General features: G+C 38.6%; 1 protein-coding gene across 2 annotated transcripts in view; it reads right to left on the reverse strand.

Annotated features, from left to right (window-relative positions):
• Positions 1-13163, reverse strand: part of dgkb (diacylglycerol kinase, beta) — a 78290-nt gene extending 65127 nt beyond the window's left edge. Inside the window, exons 1-5 of one of the 2 annotated variants that reach the window (XM_047599465.1) lie at positions 12739-13163; positions 7766-7904; positions 3165-3241; positions 2602-2622; positions 529-676 (exon numbers count right to left, since the gene is read on the reverse strand). In XM_047599465.1, the coding sequence (XP_047455421.1) occupies positions 529-676; positions 2602-2622; positions 3165-3241; positions 7766-7835 (316 nt within the window). In that variant the 5' untranslated portion in view covers positions 7836-7904; positions 12739-13163. The remainder of the gene's footprint in view (positions 1-528; positions 677-2601; positions 2623-3164; positions 3242-7765; positions 7905-12738) is intronic. The other variant, XM_047599466.1, reaches the window with a different exon arrangement.
• Positions 13164-22096: the final 8933 nt, after the last annotated feature.

The raw sequence follows: 22096 nt of genomic DNA on the forward strand, positions 1-22096 counted from the left end.
TCGCCCTCAGGCTTGCTCTGTTGGTTTTAATAAAGCGTCTTAAGACAACTGATGGTATATAAATAAAATTGAATCGAATTGAATTGAATTGAATATGCTGTTGTGTCATTTGAAACTCGGTCATTTTGCTCACACAAAAATGAGCTATTAGTATAAATGCTGTAAACAAGCGTGACTATTGCCAAGACATTTGGTAGCCACTACACTATCATTTACATTGTGTGCCACCATCCTGGACTTGGCTTAAAATCTGAGAGAATGTCTCAGAGCAAATAACAGAAAAGGTGATGGTGCATTTTTTTGTACAGCAAAGAAAGCAAAGAGTTTGTAGAAATGGCTGCCAAGTGGGTTTTTTAAGTTGTCAGTAACAATTCACTGAGAAGTTGCTGTGCTAGTAGAGGATAACTGACAGTTTGACTGCACTTCAGCAACAACACCAATGGTTTCTTATACATAACTGTAACTCCAAAACATGTTGTGTTTTGGAACTGAGCATCTGTTCTGGAACAATATATCTTAAACACTTACCAGATACTCTAGGTTTGTCAGAGGATGAGGGACTGGGTTTGGGGCCCTTGTTGCTAAACGACAAGAAGAGGTGTTGACAGAACTCCTCAGGGAGTTCACTCTCCAGGAATGTTTGCATAAAGACCTTGAAGCCCTCAAAGTCAATCTCCTGAAAAAGCAAGACAGAAATAGATCATGTTGTATCTCATGGAGAGCTGCAGTTTCTTCCCGCAGGTTTCAAGATAATGTACAGGATTTGCAATGAGCTAGCTGCTTCAGTCTCGCAGGACAAATGGCTGTGAACAGTTATGTACTGCAGTAAACATAGTAACTGTTTGATTTTTATAGTAGAATGCTGTAAATTTTAGAGTAAAACCTTGTCCATGAGACAAAATCGTAGTAGTTCGGGTATAACTGTAAAAATCACCTTAGAAAAACGTTTACTGTAAAGAAAGCCAGAATAGTACTGTAGATAGTAAAGTAATCTGCCGTATTTTTACTTTATTGAGTGTATTAGATTAAAAAGTAAAAAAAAAATATCATAGGTTTCATCCTTTATATCATATTTATGTCTTCTTAGCTCATAATTGTGAGTTTTTACTCATATTGACTTATTATTGTACTATTACTTTGTATTAAGCCCCCTTTAGTTACTGTTGCTACCCTGTCAAGTTTCTGTGCATGATTGGACAATGACTGGCAGTGGGCTTTTAAGAAAGAGGATCAAAAGAGCCGCGTTCAACGGTCGTGCTTATTCGGGCCAATCACATTGCTTTAAAACTGGACACAAACCACGCAGCCATGGCATGTGTTCATTTTTGTTGCGTTTGTGTGTGTGCACGTCATCAGCGTTGATTTCTTTTTTTTTGTTGTCTGTTTTTTTTTTGCCTGAGAGAAAGTGACAGCAATAGTGAAAACGTCTCGAGACAGCATGGAGACATCTTCATTCCAGGTGGGCTAGTGAGCTTATGTAGTGATACCACTAACTGGCCAAAGAAAAAGTTTATTTAGCAATTGTAAACAGGTTTCACTATACATCTACTGTAAAACATATTTACTGTAGTCTACTGGATAATTGTTGCCAGTAAGTTACTGTAAATTTTATGGTAACTATTTTACAGTGTGGGTAAATTTGCGATGGTCTGTAAAATGTTGTAGATCAGTGAATGAAGAACCAACTTTATACTTGATGGAGTAATTAAGTGTAACTATCAAGATGTTTACACATTAGTATAGCATAAATAGAGTATGTTATCACTTCAGTGACTTGTGCTGACTCTAACTGGAAATGTATCTGTATTGTCATGTAGTGGACAATCATCATTCATATTAACCCTAACCCAAACATGAGGAAACACAGCAGACACAGGGAAAACTTGGAAACCCCACAAAGAAAAACCTCTGTGCTGTGATGATAACCCCAGATAAGAGTTGCTTTCCCCCACATAGAGGAGAACATTCATGGCATTATGTCATTTAGTTTTATATGTCTGTATGTGCAGAAACAATTTGCTCCTGTACTGCCACTGACATGCTAGCAGATTAGTATCTGCTCTCAAGTCTCTGAGTTCTTTTCTCAAAAACAACTGATGTGGACACACTAGTGATTCCTAGGCTCTGACTACCAACCAACAATTACACTAGATTCAATGTAATGATCCAAAAATACACTGGCTTACCAACAATTGAGAGTCGTTTCAATTTTAGTAAGCGTGCAGCCTGTAAAGACTGTAAAGTACCCACTTTGTCTTCTTTGTTTTGGGATTTTGGCAGATTGGCCTACTGGTTGTATTGCAGCCCTCTTCTGGATGAAAGTTTTAACAATTCCTCACTTCTGATGTTTGGATTTACGTAAAACGTTTTTTTATCAATGATATTGACAAGACGTTGCAGCCCTACTATAAGTGCATATTTCCCTGTAAGTTGTTGCATGTCCCATAGTTCCTAGAATTTTATTGCTCACTAAAATGTGTTTTTGTCAAATTTTATTGCTGTATCTCTACTGGAGAACGTTCATTGAGCAAAGAGCTACAGTACATGCAAACTCAACAAAACATGCAAGCATGAGAGAAACAAGGAAGAGACAGCAGTTACCTGGCAAAGGATTTCTTGCTTCTGTAAGCAGCAGAATGGAAAGAAAGAAAGGAACTCATGTTTGCATTGTGCAGTTCTAACATTTGTTATTTTATTTATTAATTACATATGTACCATTAAAGTAAACACACAAAGTTTATATCGTGTTCTCTTGATTATTTCCTATGGAGTTTAGGCTATTGGAGTAACACTAAGAAACAGAAACACTGTTTTAGTATGTTTGTTCATCTTTTGAACTTGACATATTTGTTTCATTTATTTTAGAGCCTTTTATCTCATTGTTCTGATTTGAGTTGAAATATGAAACAATCAATTGAACATTTATCATATTTATAATAATGTATTAACATTTTATATTATATTATTTTGGTGTTTAAAATCACATTTCTGCGTTAGTTTTGATAGCAAACAGATAAAGCAATTCACAGATAGAAAAAGGTAACAACATCTGTAAGTTGTTACCTTTTTGTCAGTGTTCAGAAAGTGTTACATAGTGATGCTGCTGTGTGCAGGGTTAGAGTCAACAGAATATAAACTACAGCTGCATTGGAAACCAAACATACCTCTTCTGGATTGTACTTAGCCAACACACCATCTCCATGGAATTCCTGCAGAACATCCTTTAGCTTCTTGGTTGAGTCTGAGGAAAAAGCATAAAATACATGTTAGCATATCATCTTTGATATTGCATTTATGGTGCATGCTTACACATCCTGTGTACACGGTTTCTACAGGACGTGACATCATGATTAGTTTCAAATAACTAAATAAAACAGAAAAAAATGTCACTTGAAAATGCATCAATATTATATTAACTACCTAAAATCACAGAAACCATCCTTCAAAAAGGATTGACGTGTATTTTAGTGTTTTAGTTTGGCCCAAGTCCCATTCACTAACATGGAAAGGATGACACTCATGACCTATACTGCAGCCAGTCACCAGAGGAGCTCTACTTACTTTGGCTTCACTTTTGAGGAGCTGTTTCTCCTCCATCTTTATAAACTCTCTGCTTGTGACCCGTAAATCATATGTTTTGTTTGCATGAACCAACAGGATCTTATATCTTCTGTCTTTGGCAGTGTGCTCATCTAGTTGCTTAGCATTGGAATTTTGTTGGGTAGGAATGGTTTCAAGTAGCAGGGCTTCTTTTCGTTAAGTGGGTATGGTGCATGTATGGGTCATTATAGTATTGTATTAGTGAAATAGACAGACGAAACATAACAGCTGTAAAACAAATCAGTCTATTATGGACCAAAATAACTTCATCAGACAGATTTGCTGCGGTAACTGCAGCATACTGCAGAGTTTATGAGGCTTGCTGCTAAATCAATTTGCTACGCCACAGATGCCAGGTTTTAATGTTACTGAGGTTAATTAGGAGTACTTCTTTCTCACATGCACTGAAGGGCCTTGTCGTGTCCAAGTATGCTCATTGCAAAATTCATTAAGATGCTTGTTTAAACTCCTCTCCCGGTTTAATTTACTGCAGAAAAATAGGACACTGGCTAAGGGGTAAGAACAAAGCACTGATCAGTGTCACACACTGAAACTAAACAATGTTTGCTCTGAGAGAAAAGTTTGTAGAAATAAACCCTTAACTGCCATTAGTGAAACTGAGCAGCTATGAAGGCTGAGGTTAAATCGGTGCTCATAAAACTGCACAGCATGAAGAGACGAATAACCAGCTGTTGTTCTAAAAGTTTTGCTTTGCTTGTAAAGACCAACCTAACCTCACACCAACCTATCAATATAGAGTTTACAGAGTAGAGAAAAATGATTCAAATAACATTTTACAAACAAATATAAAGAACAGATTTTCTTTTTGCATGTGTATTTAAGCTCTCTCCCTGTTGACATAATTTTTGGCCTCCTGCAGTATTAGCTTTGTATCTTAGCACAACATCTACACAATCCCACCACAGAGCTCAGAGTGAGTATGTACCCACTGATTGCTTGCCACATTCAGCAGGCGGGAATGAATTACAATGTTTTTTCTTGTTTTAATTTTAATGATTTAACCATTTTGCGGCACACTGTAATCAGGAGACAAAACTCACGGCATAATTTTTAGCTTCATAAACACGCTGATAATTTTATTTGTCTTCAAAGGTGCAGTAATTGTCCTTCTGTTAAAACAGCACACTGGAAAAGAGGAATTCTAATTGTTGTGAGGCAGACCTTTGGTGCCTGCTCAGGCGTACAGCCATTAAAATGTTATGAACGTGCGCACAGCTCGCTTTAATGAGAAGGAAGGGGGAGACACTGTCGATGGGAGATGAAGGGAGAGATGAAGTTGAGTCAGTGGGATGCAATGCTTAGAGAAATGGCTGTTTTATAACCTGTGGCTGCAGAGCGTCACAAGGAGACGACAATGTGACGTTGCAATGTGATCTTAAATCAGTTTCGTGGACTTGCCTCCAATGCAAGTCAAGAAGGCTTAGTTAGCTCTTGCTGTTTTGTTCTTTTCATTGTTTTCTCTGCCTTTTTTAATGCACAATTGTAATGTCAAGCATTTGTAATACAGTTAAGTCAAAAAAACTCCTTCACAACACAAAAAAAACAACAAAAAAAACATTTGCTGGAGAGAGCAGGGGTTCTCCTCACAGTAAGGAACAATGTTTTGCTCAGGCTCAGAGCAACAGAGGAAAGAAATGATTACAAGTGATTACAACACTGTTACACTGGCACAAGAGATCCTGGGCGAAAAGCCTCAATTATTGAACTGTATACTGAGCTGCTCTGAATAGCAAATAAAAGAGAAAACAGGCAAAATGTTTCAAAGAGAGTGTGCAGAGTGTGGAACTTAAAGTAGCTCTGAAAAATATTCAGCCCTCGTATCTACCCTGCTGATACAAATAACACAGTAACATTATAAGTGATTTTTTCTTTTATTAAATCCTATTTAGATTCTATTCTTATCTATCATTAGATCCATCAGTTGTCTTCCTCTTCCTACTAACAGTTTACTGCGATAAGTGGTTTGTGCTTTCAGAGTCTATCCCAAACTATGTGTGGGTGGTGCACTGTATGCTGCAGTTGGCCTGCCAGGTATCGTCACATTTTCCATTCCTGTTACCATTTCAAATGATTATGTGTCAACATCTTGAAGTGTAACATAAACTCCAGGCATCCAGAGCACAGTCTGGAGAGTAGGGAAGCCATTTGTTGGACAGCAAATGAATCATTCAGAGCTCACTGCAAACATTAAACGCCTGAGCAACTTGAGCACAACAAGAGATGTGTAAAATGAACCACAGTGAATTACAGCTAACAGACACACTTTTGTTATTGTCACTTGGTGTGTTGATGCTATCAGAGAGTTTGTGTATGGTACCACTGATGTCACTGAAGGTTTTGTTTCAATTTGTAAGGAGGATAACTGAAGGCATGACTGCAGAAATCACAAAGTGATGAAGTGAAAATGTGAATCTACTCAAAATACAAGAGTTTGCAACACAGACTTGAGATAAAGGTGAGAAAGCAAATGTTGCTATTTTACTTTCTTAGCAAGAGTTATGAACAGGTCAAGTGAGTGCATCTTCTAGAGAGATCAGTCCAGCTTCTTTAACAGTTAACAGTTCAGCTTCCATGTTGTGGCTTAGCTAAAATCATCTTGGTTTTCAGTGATCAGAAGGACACTTCAGCTTTTGTGTGGAAAAAAAAAATGCCTACCTCTTCAGAAAGTAAAGTAATGGTGACCTAAATATTTAGAAATCTACAGTTACACTTACATTTACTTAATTATAACTGCTTAGTGTTTATCTAAATGTACCCCACATGTAGCTGCATTAGTAATGTAAAGTTATGAAGTAAAGTTCAGATTTTTTAGTTAATAAACTAAAACGATTTTTTTCTGATATTATATATGTAGTTATATATAGTTATAGTTACACATATTTATTGGTTCAGTCTTTTTTTAATCTTTACATCTGTCTTTGCTTCTGATTGGTTAGTTCAGTCACACGTGAGTCAGAACAAGAAAATTAAGTGTTGTTCTTGAGCTGTACGTAAGGAAGTTTTCCATCTAGACCTGGCTTATTTTTTATCAGTAAAAGGGATTCAAACACTACAAACACACAGATTCTCAAGTTACAATAGCTTCCCCATGCTTACCATCTTGGTTATGAACTATGCTAAACTTGTTATGAATCTGCAGATTGTCAGTACTAAAAGTACAAGTAAGTACTGCTCATTGCAAAAGTATTATAAGTCCCCTTATGAAGCCTTCAGTAAGCTAAAGTAAATCAATTATCAGAATGCTCAGTACTGACACATAAAGCATATTCTGTATTCTACAAACATATTTCTGCTGGAAAAAAAGTCAATTTATCTGTGATTAATTGCATTATTTCTAAAGTTAATGCATGATTAATGCATGTTAATAGCATGTTTTAAAATTGTACTTTATCTGTACTTTTGAGGGATTTTTTTTTATGTCACTATTTTCCACGTGAGAGTGTGCAAATACTGTATGCTTGCTTTATGTCAGTGCGTTATTGCAACAGCCCCATGCAATGTCAATACTATATATTAAATATACTGTATGTAGAATATTGTTGTTAAGGCATCAATGAACTTCAAGGTCCAACGTTTTTTTTTTTTTTTTTTTAGCCTTGCTTTCTTTTTCTTTTCCTTCCTCTGTGATTTTGGGCTGTTGTGATGCTACAGAACACATGATTCTGCCCTCTGCATGGTAAAATTATATACTGCACTCAATTACTGCTGCCTTGATGGCGTTCTGATTTCCCCAAAGTTTTCATTTGCCTTGTGTTAGATGAGTTTATGACGTTTTTTTTTTTGTTTTATCTTTGGTTGTGGTTTGCTTATAACTTAGGTTTGTTCTTTATAGCTTGCAATCCTTGTAAACTCAGGTTTTCCAAACTTTCCAAACTTTTTCCTTTGCTTTGTATTTGGGCTCATCTTTCTAAATTGACCATTAAAATACAGTAAATAAAACAGATCAATCCAAAAAGTTCATTCTTCACATTCTTAAATGTGGATGCGGTGTATGCTGTGTATGTGCTTCCATGAACCTACATTAACAACTTGAGGCAATTTGGCACCAATGTGTACTTACCGTACTTGCAAACATGTTACTGAACAAAAAAACTGAATCTTCTTAACACAGTCACACACAAAGATAAGTACTTCCTCTACTCACACTGCGTGTATTCCTGTAGCAAGGCAAATTCAGCTGGGGTCAGTGTGACCCATTTGTCCCGGCTGCTCATTTTGTAAAGGCCCTGTCTCAGAGTCCACTGACCATTCCCTGGGCAGCAACACACAGCGGGCGCCTCAAACTGAAAAACAATATCAGATCACCAGGCCCATTAACAACAGCACACACACTTTTTTTTTTTTTTTTTAACTTAATTTCAATAACAAACAGCAAGGTCCATTAGCTGCACCAACTTGTAAATAATTTATTAATAAATTAATTAAAGTATTTACAAAGTTGCCAATGGGACATGCACAGTGGGTGAGAGTGCCACACAGGCAGAAGCCTGGCTGTCAACCACTGACTGTAGGTGTCAGTCAACAGGTGACATTTGTAATGACATTTTTGACTTTGAAGGTACAGGAGTGGGATAAAACAATATTCTTACACAATCAATGATGCAATGAAGTGCATATATCCAAGGGCTAATGTAACTATATATGAAGTATAAAAATTTTTAGTTTGTCAATCGTGTTATACTGTGGATGACTCAACGTATGAGTCAAAAGGTGTACAGCAATAATAAAAACCATATACCATATTTCCTCTATTAGTGAATACCCAGCCATTATTAGAGGCAGGTTTTTATTAGAGGGATGCCTGTATTTCTTATTCCCTTCGTACCGGTATAGTTGCTCAAAGTTTGCCTACCATTGACCATTGACTTTTTCAATTTAGCAAGTACACCATACACGCAATAGCAGCTGGACAGAATTAATGAACACTCAAGCACAGGTGGTCAGAACGGATAAACAAATAAACAGGGTCCAACAGGCTCGATTTAAAAGCCTGTATTTTGCTCTAAGTATTTCAAAACCTTCTTCTTGCAGTTCATGTCAAACTTCCTTGTTTGTGTTTGCACTGTACTACTAGCTCTATGTTGTTTTAACAGTGTTTCGTTGAAAAGCTATGTTCATGTGGCACTTTAAATGTAGCTACTGCCATCTGTGGCACCTGTGTGTTACTACAACTATAATTGGCCTTTCCTCACCCAGCCTGTATTTGGGGCCTCTAATGGTTCGTGTAAACCATGCCCCCGGGCATAATATTATTATTAAAAAAATAATAATACTCAAGGCATACATTATTATTAAATACTTATAATAATAATACATTTGCTTTTCCATTATTTACAGAGTGTGCATGCACTACCCCTTCATGGCCTACGTCACTCATGTCACAATGTTAACTGGAGGCAAAACAGAGGGAAGCTTGACTGTCACTTTCAACCAAGAAAATGTTGTCTTGTTGTATTTTTTGGTGCCCGAACCGAAAAATCAAAAATACTAATTCAAAGTTTTATCATATCATATCAGCCAGTCGTAGACAGTTTTGGTTTTACTTTGGCAATTAAAAGAAAGGTTACACCTCAAAAAACATTGCTGTGTGCCAAGAAAATATCCCCCACACCATTACACCACCACCAGCCTCAACCGTTGATCCAAGGCAGGATGACAGATAGATATGCCTTTATTGTCCCATGAGGGAAATTTGTTTTCACTCTCTGTCACAAGCAATATATAAAACAACATGTAGACATCACCAATATTGAACCACATGCATACATAATCAAGGGTGTAGAGGAAAGAGCTGAGGACACAACCTTGCAGGGCTCCGGTGTTGGTAATGATGGTTGATGAGGTGACTGTGTCTATCCTTACAGCTTGCAGTCTGTTGGTGAGGAAATTGTGAACCCAACGGATGAGGAGTCCCTCCACTCCTCATCCGTTGGGTTCACAATTTCCTGGTGGCAGAGTTTCTTGATCATCTGGTGGCATTGTATTGTGTTAAAGGCTGAGCTGAAATCGATGAAGAGGATGGATGCGAAGGTGCCAGGTGATTCCAGGTGTTGAAGGAGGTGGAGGAGGCATGCTACAGCATCCCTGCTGGCCCTGTAGGCAAACTGATATGGGTCCAGCAGTGGACTGACTACTGGTAGGATGATAGAGGATTAGCTTTTCCAGCGGCTGTTTTTTTTCAAAGCCTGCTTTGTTTTTCTGTCTTGATATTTGAACCTGTGCTTTCTCAAAGACTTATCAAATAAACCTAACCCTGCGTCCTGAGTCCTAGCCTGGTTGTGACACTTTCATGTTGCTTACGCCAAATCCTGACCCTGCCATGAGTGTCGCAGCTGAAATTGAGACTCGTCAGACCAGGCAACGTTTTTGTTGATCAGCAGTTTCTGAAATACTCAGACCAGCCCGTCTGGCACCAACAACCACATCACGTTCAAAGTCACTTAAATCCCTTTTCGTCCCCATTCTGATGCTTGGTTTGAACTTTAAGTTGTCATGATCACCTCTACATGCATAAATGCATGTAATTGCAGCCATATGATTGGCTAACTATTTGCGTTAACAAGCAGTTGAACAGGTGTACCTATTAAAGTGGCAAGTCTGCCAGCTCAAAATCTGCAGCAGTTGCTTATTTGGAACTTCAGTAGAGGAAGGACCATCAGCTGTCTTCAATGGTGTGGATCAGAGTTTCACAAGAAATGTGCTTTTTAATGTTTGAAAGTCACTATAGACAGTTTTTCTCAATTCCAGTCCTCGGGACCCACTGCCCTGCATGTTTTTGGCGTTTCCCTCCTCCACCACACCTTTTTCAAATGAATGGCTCCTTATCAGGCCACTGCAGAGCTTGATGAGGAGCTGATCATTTGAATCAGGTGTGGTGGAGGGAAACACCAGAATAGAGAAACACTGCTATAGACCAAGTTGAAGTTTGGCACTTGTGTATTCTAAATTTTACACTTTTCGGAAATAAATAAATGCACTTTTAATTTGGATTGTAGAGGTGAAGTGTAATTTTATTGCAGTTGTGTTTTCTGAAGTCTACATAGAATGTTATTGTCCAACACTAGCTGTACAGTTCAAATGTTTTTAATATTCTGGCCTTTTTTCAGAAAAGAGACATACCCAAAGTAAATTGAATGCTGTTCATAAACAGTTTCGAGCTCATGCATGGTTTTTGTCTCTTTTGAAAGCTAAGACACTGAAGTTTCTATTACAAAAGTCAGAATCATTCTAAGTGGTATTTTCTTGAGGAATCAAAGTTGACACACAGTTAAAAATAAAACATTTGTCTTTAATTTATTTGTTATCTGATGCCTTCAGAGAAAACTGGGGACAGATCTCAACTGGATAACACAAGATTATCAGAGCAGGTTTTTCACTTGATGGGAAAGGGGCTTTAACGTCTGATTCATGCTTTATCAATGATGAACTAAGTAATGCTTTACTAATGCTTCATAGCGTGCAGTTATTATAAAATGTTACCAAAATTACTAATTTGGGCATTAAAAGCATCTCTGCTGCTTTTCAGATGATCTTGCATCTGTCTGACTGGTTGCTATGATGGTAATCTATGATGGTCTGTCTTTTTCTAGTTCTACCCAGCTGGCCTGAAGCAGATGGGTCTCTCCATATGAGCTGGGTTCTGCTCCTGTTAAAAGAGAGTATTTCCATGTTACCATTGCCTTCATGTTAAAATATAAATAGATAATATAAATAGATAAATAAAATAGAAAACTGAAATTACATTGAATTGAATTCATGTTAGAGATGGTATCTGTAGTAGCTGTAGTAGCAAAGTGTACTGTAGTCCACATGATTCACTGATATTTGTCATTCATCAACTCAGCACAAACCTTTGTCACTATTTGAGCTGCACTAATCATGGACATCACAATTCTACTGTTGAGTTTTATCTGCCCTTGTTTTTCCTCTCATTTGTGTGTAATGAATGTGCATGTAATTGTGTGATTGTGTAGGTGTTGCTTACACATCTCTACATTTGTGTGTGTGCGTATGTGCTTATCTTTCTGAGGACCAATTTGACGCATTACACCATTTTTTATTTTTTTTTTTGTACCAGGCTGGTTAAGGCTATTTGAGGGTTAAGACTTGGTTTTAGGGTAAAGGTTACAACAAGGTTATGGTTGGGGTTAGGGTAAGGGGCTAGGGTAATGCAAAATGTCAATGAATGATCACTGAGATAGCTCTACAAACATAGCACAGCTTTGTGTGTGCATGCATGTGTGTGTCACATCGCCAGTGAAGCATTTGACCCAATTACTGGGACCCTGGATCAACAAGTGGATGGATTCAGGTGAAGGACAGCTACATGTGTGTGCTCATGTGTCTGAGTGTGAAATGCATACATTAGTGTACTTTTAATGAAGTATACATATACACACGTATATATAACTGTATTTGTTTGTGGTTATACAAGTGTCTGCATTTGTTCAGATACATGTGCAGAAGATTCACTCATACCACAATTCATAAAGAGGTAGATGCAAATATATATATATATATATACATACATACACACATAAAGTAAGCATCATTATTTATGTTAAGACTACACAGATGAGGGAAGGCAGCAGTCAACACAATGTGTAGCTAGTAGTGTCGCTGCATTAACACACTGGGTGCGTGGGAATCATCCGCCTTCGAATAAACTTTGATCTGGTAGTAATGCTAGTAATGCTTTCCAACATCTTCTACAATGCTTTGCATAGACATTATAGAAGACAGCTAAAGGAGACTGATGGGAAATCTTGTTGTTTGTCTTTGATCTCCTCTCTTATGTAGTGATAGCTAATACAGATCTAATGTGTGTCACTGAATTCCTGCTGTGCACTGCACTGTAATCATCCTCTTTCCACTGTAGCCTGACTGCAGTGCCACCAAAAAACACTCAGCTTGCATCCTCTAAATGATCAAAATTCACCTCTGCAATTGTTTTCACATCATTTTCCTCCAGTGGTGCAGTGATGAGATGAGGCTTGGATCCAGGTGGAACACGGCACAGACAGAACATCTTAGTTGCCATGAAACACAGCTACAGTAGGTTGTGGCTGCTGTGACATGCATGCAACACCATGACTGAGATATCAACATGCCGCTCACCTGCTGTAGAGCTGGAGTACACCACCAAGATAGATAAGGGAGGAGTCCTGCAGGCAGATGTTTTCAGATGAAGCTCACCACTCACATTCCTGCCATATCCTGCCCTGGATCTTCCGACAATTGCTGTGAAAGGTTGGTGTTTAAAATGGAATGGAGTGCGAGAGAGTTTGTCTATGTAAGAAAGAGAGAAGCAATAGCAGCAGCAGCAGCAGCCCTCTCAGCTGCATGTCAATGTGGAGTGTGGGGGTTTTTTCTATGGCTGTGTCTGGTCAGAGTAACATCGCCAGAGACATAGAGTAGAGGAAGCGCGCGTCAGAGAGAGAGAGGGAGAGAGAGCAGTATTATCCAACACTGCTCTGCCTGCAATGATCAGTTTCCATACTCCCGTCACTCACGTCACATCCCTACATCCCTCCTCTCAACTGCTCTGGTACTCAGCTTCCCCTCCCTCCCCTGAGAACCCTAAGGTCTTATGCTCTCATGCTTTCTCTCCCTCGTTTTCTCAAGCTCTCGCTTTCTTAATCTTTAATGCTCCTCCCCCCTCCTCCATCTAAGCCATCTCCTCTTTGGTCACTGTGGCGGTAAGCGGTAAGTCAGTGGGACCCTCCACACACTACTGAGAGGAGGCAGGAAAAAGAAAGATGAAGACAGAGCTCGAAGACAATGTGAACTAGAAAAAAAAGCATCTTAAAAAAAGCATGTTATCTTGAAACATGTGGGGTGCAGAATGATGTGTTCAGAAGGAACTTTGAGTCAGATTGAGGTTCAGATACGCTTGGTGTATACCTTCACTATTATGAGCTGATGTTTTGGGAGAGATACACACATATATTATCAGAATAGTTTATCTAGCATCCATAAAAATGCTGTGTAAATGTAAATTATTTTAACTGAGTTGCCAGTAGCCAGTGACTGCATTCTCGATTTAATTGATTTAATTTATTTGTTGTATTATTAGCATTTAATGTTTTAATGTCAGCATCTGGTTGAGCTCAAAGATTAATAGAGAAAAGTCTGCAATAAAAATGAGACTCAAAATTATTCTTGATGTTCAGAAGTGCTTTTGCTTCCTATTCCTAACCAAATGTTGGCTATTGGTGTTGAAGAATTTCATCCAAAAAACGATTGACTCTTAACATCATCTAGGTAGCAATTACTTTCCCAAACTTTCCAATTACTTTTTTAATGCACCCTAGAGGGCAACAGATAGAAATACTTAAAAAACATCATGTCATACAAACTAATTCTGCCTCAACCACAAGATTCACAGATGTGTCCGAATGCTGCTTCAAGCCTTTGTGTTGAATGTATGAATGTTTAATTTCATGTTGATCAAGATAATGGAAGGTAATTGGATTGTGTGATCTGGGGACTAAATTTACAGTAACTACTTTCCAGTATATCATGAGTTACAAATGCAACAGTACATGTGAAATAGAGATAATAAGGTGCAATAGTGTGCATTAACGTTAATAACATGGAATTAACTGTTGTAGAATATTCAGTTGACTAAAGTGTACATGTAGAATCTGATGACGATACAAATACAAGATACAGCTGATTATGTTACATGACAGTTTGAGAATGTAAGAGGTGTAATAGGCAGGCCACCAGAAATGTGCGAATATGCCCAAATTTGTATGGTCACATTTAAATCCTTCTGCAGGAGACACAACGCCTCAGTTAAAGTTTCTGTCCAGCTCTTTCTGACAAGAAGAAAAGGGCTTGCACTTTAAGCATGTTGCTCTCTGGAACAAACCTAATAATTTAATTCAATTAATTCCATTTTATTTATAAAGCGCATTTCATGCACAAGGCAGACTCAATGTGCTTTACAAGAGGTATACACAAACAGTTACATAAAAATCAATTCGGAAACAATTGAAAAGTACAAGTGCAAGTAAACAATCATATATATATGCTATTTTCACCACATACACACTTAAACTCATACATGTGCACCAACTCACACAACTACACATGCACAGACGCACACACACAGCTCAGCAGAATGCTGTTGAAAAAAGATAGGTTTTTAGTCTGTTTTTAAAGATGGCTACTGATGTGGCATGTCTAACTGTGTCAGGCAAGGTGTTCCATTTTTGTGGGGCATATACACTAAAAGCTGCCTCCCCTTCTTTGGATCTGGGGCAAGGGATGAGTAAATTGCCACTGCCTGTTGACCGAAGTGTTCTTGCTGGGGTGTAAGTGATGAGCATATCTGTGATGTACTGAGGTGCTAGACCATGTAGTGCTTTATAAACCAGGAGCAGTTTTGAAATTGATTCTTGTTCTAACACTTAACCAGTGCAAAGATTTAAGAAAGGGTGTGATGTGTTGATATTTTTTGGTACCAGTGAGAATACGTGCAGCTGCATTTTGAATTAGTTGTAACCTCTGAATACTTGACTTCGGGAGTCCAGTGAATAAACCATTACAGTTATCTAATCTACTTGTTATAAATGCGTGGATTATTACTTCTGAAATTTAGATTGTTGTCCATAATTACACCAAGATTCCTTGCTTCAGTTTTGCTATCAAGAGAGAGAGAATTGAGATGTGCTGCGATTTTCAGTCTCTGAGCCTGTGCACCAAAGATGAGTATTTCTGTTTTGTCTTTGTGTAGTTGTAAAAAAAATTGTGACATCCATTGATTAATATCTTTGATACACTGAGTGAGGGATATTATGGGTGATAGGTCATCTGGGTGTAGTGAAATGTAAAGTTGCGAATCATCTAATTATGGTAACTAAGATTATGTTTGCGTATGACATGAGGGAGTGGAAGTATGTAGAGATTGAACAGCAGGTCCAAGAATTGACCCTTGAGGCACCCCACATGTAATGTCTGAGTTGAATTCACCAATAGAGACATAAAACTGCCTATCATAAAGGTAGGTTCTGAACCAATTTAGAAACTGGCCCAGACAAGCCAACCCACCTTTCAAGCCTTTCCAGTAAGATTTTGTGGTCAACGGTGTCAAACGCAGAGCTAAGATCATTTATGTAGATCATTTAAAACTTTAATAAGTGCCGTTTCTGTGCTATGGTGGGGACGAAAACCAGACTCATAAGTATCTAAAAGGATATTTGATGCAAGATCATTCTTGAGCTGAATGTAAACTGTTTTTTCAATTATTTTGCTAAGGAAGAGTAAGCTGGAGATGGGCCTATAATTTGCAATGACACTTTGATCCAGACTGTTCTTCTTCAGAAGTGTTTTGATACACATATAAGGTGTAGGAGTGTCAGTGCTATTGTCACAGGGTGTATGTGTGTTTGTTTGCATTGTGTGTCTGCTCCTTCCCCTCATCCCACTTCTGTTTAACAAGTGCACGTCCTTATTGGAGGTGTTGGGCTGCACCTGTCCACACCACAGCAGTGACTGTGATTGGTGTATAGGGGTTAGTCTTTCCCTTAAGTGACACAGGTGGTGGGATTGGGGACAGAGGAGAGAGTCAGTCTGCAGTGAAGATGGGCAGCCACAGTGCCAGGGAGGAAGCTATGGAGGCTGGAGAGGACACAGCAGCGATGCACTGCAGCCAGAGGTACCAGCATGTGACCCCTGGTGGGCTGGAGAGATACATGTAGCAGGATGAGAGAGAGGGAGAGCGAAGGTGCCATGAGAACTATGGAGGAGTGAGAAGTGCCTCACTCCTCTCAGCTAAGTAACCGCTTCTTTCCTTCAAAACCCCAGAGATGTGCTGCATTATTATAATTTAACCCAGAGAGCTATCCTCAGTAGTTTTCTCCCTTCCTGTTGGAGTCTATTCAATCGATTTGTTTAAGAATGTTTGTGTTTGGATTTTAATTTGGATTCCAATTTTGTATGATATTACTATATCGCTAGATGCAGCCTTGGCCGGCTGTGCTGCAAGAAGAGGCTCGTCCCTGGGGCCTCATTTATCGACCGTGCTTACGCACAGATTTTTGCGTAAAGAGAGCATAAGCACATTCCAACACAAAGTATGACATTTATGAATTTGTACTTGTGCTTAGAAAAGTGTGTAAATTTACACACAACTCTGACCGTGCGTACACACAAAATCTAGTGGTAGAACAGTGGAATTACACATAGAACCCATCAAGAGAGTCGCGATGTTACGCAGCATCTCAAACTTCTCACATTACCACATGTTGCTCTTATAATAACGTTCAATCGGTAGCAGACACTTTAGCAGACACTTTAAATAATTGGCTTGAGAAGCCATAAAAGACAACCTGAAAAAAAAGTTGAAGTACACTACTATTGCTTATTTTGTATTATTGGAGGATTTTGAGAACAGTGCATTTTGAAAGAGCGTTAATTAATCTGATCTTTTCAACACCGTTTCCCCAAAAACATACTTAAGGATTTATGCCGTGAAAACTCTTGCTTTAAATCAAAGCTAACCCAGTGCACATCTCCTGTCCACCCTGGGGTGCTTGGCCACTGGAACATTTCAGCGCGAGTTTGGAGTATATGCGGCATTTCACAGCCGATGCCGGCAGTGTTGGATGAAATTATTTCTCTGGCCTCAGTTTACATACAGTTCCCGTACAGACATCCCCAACAAGCCAAAATTAAACAAGAATTTCAGGCCACTACCGGATTCCCACACATAATTTGGAGGCATAGATTGATCCACATAGCAATACACCACACAATAGTTTCGTGAACGGGCAAGGATTTCATTCAATCAATACACAAATAACGGGAGATGTAACTACGTCTTGTACAAACGCACTTCAGTCAGTGTGTTTACATGCACGTGAAAAAAACGAATTATTGCGTTAATTGGACTGTAACAGGAGAACTTAAGCCCATGTAAACACATTATTCTGATTAAAATTGGAGTTCTCATTATCCGGTTGAGACACCTATATAATGCGATTGGAATTCGGTTTTCTCCAGCATGTATACGCCGAATCACAGTTTTCAATCGGACAATGGGTGTGCGCATGCTCCACCACCACTGCGTCAGCATGTGACCCCGGAACAAAAACATCCAAGAAAGCCAGACGCAGAACAAGAAGAAGGTAAACAGAGCCACTAGAAGAACTGTCTGAGGGATAGCGCGCAATTTATTTGCACCAGAAGTAGAGCGAACATTACGTACAAGATTAAAAAATGTACTACCTATGGTTGTTGTTTGAAATGCCAGTATGCCGCATGAATGACTCTTGTTTATTATATGATTTAATAGGTCAACCGGAAAGCAAGCCGCATTAACGTGGTATTTACCCACTGAAAAGACACATATCACCTCCTAGTGTGGAGGTGGAGGACATGTTCCCGTCAGTTATTTGATTTCGATCTGTTTCGGCAAGTCATTTATTTGCAGTAAAGTATTTTTGATGTTGGTCAGATGATCCTTTATTTCATTTATGGATTTCGTGGGGTCTTGTTGATTTTGCAACAATGATTTTCTTCCAACTCCTCCACCGCTTCCGGTTCCAGTGCGCACAGGCTCATTCTCTTTGCCGGGATTTCTGTGACGGTAAAAATAAAAAATCCCTTCACGCATTCTTAAAGGGCTTGTTGCTACCATATATGGTCATTTTTTTCTGAATGCAAATGGCCCGAACCATGCACAAGCATGGTAGTTAAGAACAGATGGGATTTATCATCTCCGATTACTTATTAGTGTGCACCGGTGTCCGCAAATTTCATTCCTATCTCAGAATTTAGGACCTTTTCTATGCACGGTTTGATAAATTAGGCCCCTGGTTCCTGGTGAATGTTTTATTTACCCATTTAAAAAAAAACTTTGAAAAAAAAAAGGGGGGGGGGGGTAACCTTTATATTGCCAATGCCTTTCATGTAGCCTCCCACCCACCAAAACCAGCATTTAATCTGCGCCACAACCTTCAGCATGAGATCAGTTCCATGAAAGATTGCTGAGTAATGACCCAAATATGGGCATGGAGAGTGCAGGGGGTGGCTCACCAGTTTACTAATCAACTTTGTGTTTTAGAGCTGCCTCCAGGCTGTTGGTGTAGGTCATGTGGGAGTTTACATTTGTGTCAGAGAGGAAGAGGTGGCTGAAGTATTGACATGTGTTTCACATGTGGGTGACTACAGGGCATTTGCTCCTCAGTGTGCTCACCCCTTTTACTCTACACCAGGCATGTCAAACATACGGCCCGCGGGCCGGACCCGGCCCGTTGGGTCATTTAATCCGGCCCGGCATAAATTTCTGAGTATGTCAAAAAAAGAAGCGAGTCTCTAGCTAATTTCTATTAAAAGTTGTGATTTTTTAAAATAAATACAAACCAAATGCTCCCTCCGGCCGCTAGAGGGCAGTAAATGTGTAAAAGCGCTCACGTCAAGCATGCGGCACTGACACGAGTTAGTCACAGGAAATAAACATTCGCAACGTGATGTTTTCCAAGTAAAAATAAACCGGCAATCTTGCTTCACCATTCACCACTACTAAACAAGTTATCGGTCAACACACCCTTCCCAAAATGGCACTGTCAAAAAAAAAAGAAGAGTGGACACGGAGTGCAGAGTTTTCCAGGAGAAATGGACCGAGAAGTATTTATTCACAGAAGTGAATGCAAAACCAGTGTGCTTGGTATGTAATCAGCAAGTTGCAGTGTTCAAAGAGTTTAATATTCGGCGCCACTCATCATAAAGACAAGTATGTCATATTAAAGACAATTAATATTGTGCAGTATATTCTCAACTTCAGTAGGCCCAGCATAGTAGTTTGATCTGATGTAGTCTAATCCTATTGCCCATGCACTGCTATAACTTTTTTATTTATTTATTTATTTTATTTTATTTTGTATTTCTTTTTTCATTTATTTGAGAGCAGTATGACAATTAAGGCGAAAATATTTTTTTCATAGCTCCCACTTGAGTTTGTTTAGTGTGGTGAGTTGGTTCAGGTGTAAAACTGCATTCACTCAACTGTTAAAATAAACCAGTTGTTAACACATTCACGGCCAAACATGAAAAATCATTTTTTTCCCATTGTTTTTGAATAAATGTGTTGTGCTTAGAAAAGATCCCTTGTCATCCGTGATTATAATATGTAGGGTAGGCTACAAATGTAGGCTGAATGATAAAGCATAGTACTGAAAAACAAAGCTAAATATTTGGAGTTGACATTCTTTTACTGATCCGGCCCACCTGAGAACAGAAAGTCTGGATCCGGCCCCAGAGCCAAACTGAGTTTGACATGCCTGCTCTACACTATGTTTGACATTTATTTACCCTGGAGTATTTGGATCATTAAGTCAAATAAACAGAGCAATTAAAATTCAACAGAAATTGCTTGTGGTTCTTTCTTGAAAGTGATTTTGAGTTTTGTACTTTTTTCTTCATTTGGTGATCATATTGGCTGTGTTACAGCTTCTGGCTTTTTGCAGGAACTCTTTAGCTCACACATGTCATTTATGCTCTTGTAATGCAGTTTGACCCCTCTGGACACCTTTGTGGCAAAAATATACACGCATAAAGAAAGTGCCATAAAATCCTCATATATCAATACTTGACTTTTTTTCATGAATCACTTCAGATAACTTCAGACCTGCTCAAAACTTCCAAAATTTCAAGTTTTCAGGATTTTAACCCTTTAAATGCCAGTCTAAAAATACCAAGTTTAAATGTTTTTGTTTGTTTTTTTTTAAATGACAAAAAAGAATTCTTTTCCATAAAATAAACAGTAGGTAGATGGGACTTTGGTGGTAATTAGAGTCTTGGTTATGTCAAAGATAAGCAATAAAACTGATTTGATTGCATTAGTGTTTTGTAGTATCAGATACTCTCTCTGGACACCTTTGTGTCATGAATGAATGTCATGAAATTTACATGAATTTCATGCATCGACCTACAGTGGCACTTTTGGCCATTGGGGAGTATCTGACACTAGATAAAAAAACACTAATGCAAACAAATCAAATTTATTGCTAATCTTTGACATGTCCAAGACTCTAATTACCACCAAAGACCCATCCACCTACTGTTTATTTTATTGAAAAGAATTCGTTTTTTGTCATTTTCTGTGTGTGTGTGTGTGTGTGTGTGTGTGTGTGTGTGTGTGTGTGTGTGTGTGTGGTTTGGAGCAGGTCTGAAGTTGTTTTAAGTGATTTATGGAGAAAAAGCTGGAAAAAATATTGATGTATGAGGATTTTATGGTTGTTGCATGTGTACATTTTTGCCACGAAGGTGTCCAGCGGGGTCAAAATTTGAAGAGGGCATAAGGTTTACATTGTAAACCTGCACAAAAAATATCAGTGAACTGTTTAAGCACTTACATTAACACGTTGTGGTAGTGCTCTTGATTACATACATATGAGTGCAATCATATCTTATCTCTATTTTTATTTTGTTTCACCCTACAGTTCTTGAATAAAATATCTGCATAATTGGCTGCTAAACGCGAGCTTTTAGCTAGCTGGTTTTAAACTAAAACAAAAGTATTGATTGGAGACACTTAGTCTAGATCAGGGGTCAGGCAACTTCAACACTCAAAGAGCCATTTGGACCCGTTTCCCACAGAAAGAAAACACTGGGAGCCACAAAGTCCCTTTGACATCTAAAATGAAGATAACCTTCTATGCTATGTATAAAAACCTATACTGCATTGCATTTATGAAATGAAAGAACTGTACTCAACGCACTTTTACAGTCAGACACATCCACCCATTTACTCACACAAGCACACACACATTCACACTTGGGGTTCAGTGCCTTGCTCAGGGAGACTTTGACATATGGCACATTCTGGGGATCGTACCGCTAACCCTTCAGTTCGTGGACAACCCGCTCTACCTACACAGCTGCCCCACTATACTATGTACAGAGAAAATGAAATTGTATGTATACATAACAGGGATTTATCCATAGCTGGCTTACCTGCAGTCGAAAAGTTCAATAAATAGCGGGCTGGACCTGCCGGCGGGTGTCGCACATCGGCAGTTGTGACGTATTTTTTGAGCGACAAAAACACATTTTATTTTAATGTTACAAGATCACCGTAAATTCATATATAGAATTATATTTACAGAACTAACAAACTAAAATTAAATAAATTTGAAATAAATACTCGATAGCAAAGAGTATATGTGCTGCAATGCACTGTGGGAGTTCAGTGTTTTTTGGTTGATGGTACAACCATGAGTGTGAGTGGTGTGGCATTCAATATCAATCAGGTGTTACGTAGTTCTTGCGTGTTCCGGAATAAAGAGCGGTTCCGAAGCAGTGCATTGCCGAGTCCTAGTCTAGATTATGATTACTGCAGCATACCGGTACTGACGGTAATTGTGGTATTAAAAAATAAAATTTCAATTGTATTAAAAATGCTCAAAAGAGTCGTGATATAGTACAGATCTTGGCTGGCTAATCTCATTGAATATTAGTTATTGGT

Source organism: Mugil cephalus, chromosome 11 (assembly GCF_022458985.1).
Source record: "Mugil cephalus isolate CIBA_MC_2020 chromosome 11, CIBA_Mcephalus_1.1, whole genome shotgun sequence".
In the NCBI taxonomy this organism is placed as follows: domain Eukaryota; kingdom Metazoa; phylum Chordata; class Actinopteri; order Mugiliformes; family Mugilidae; genus Mugil; species Mugil cephalus.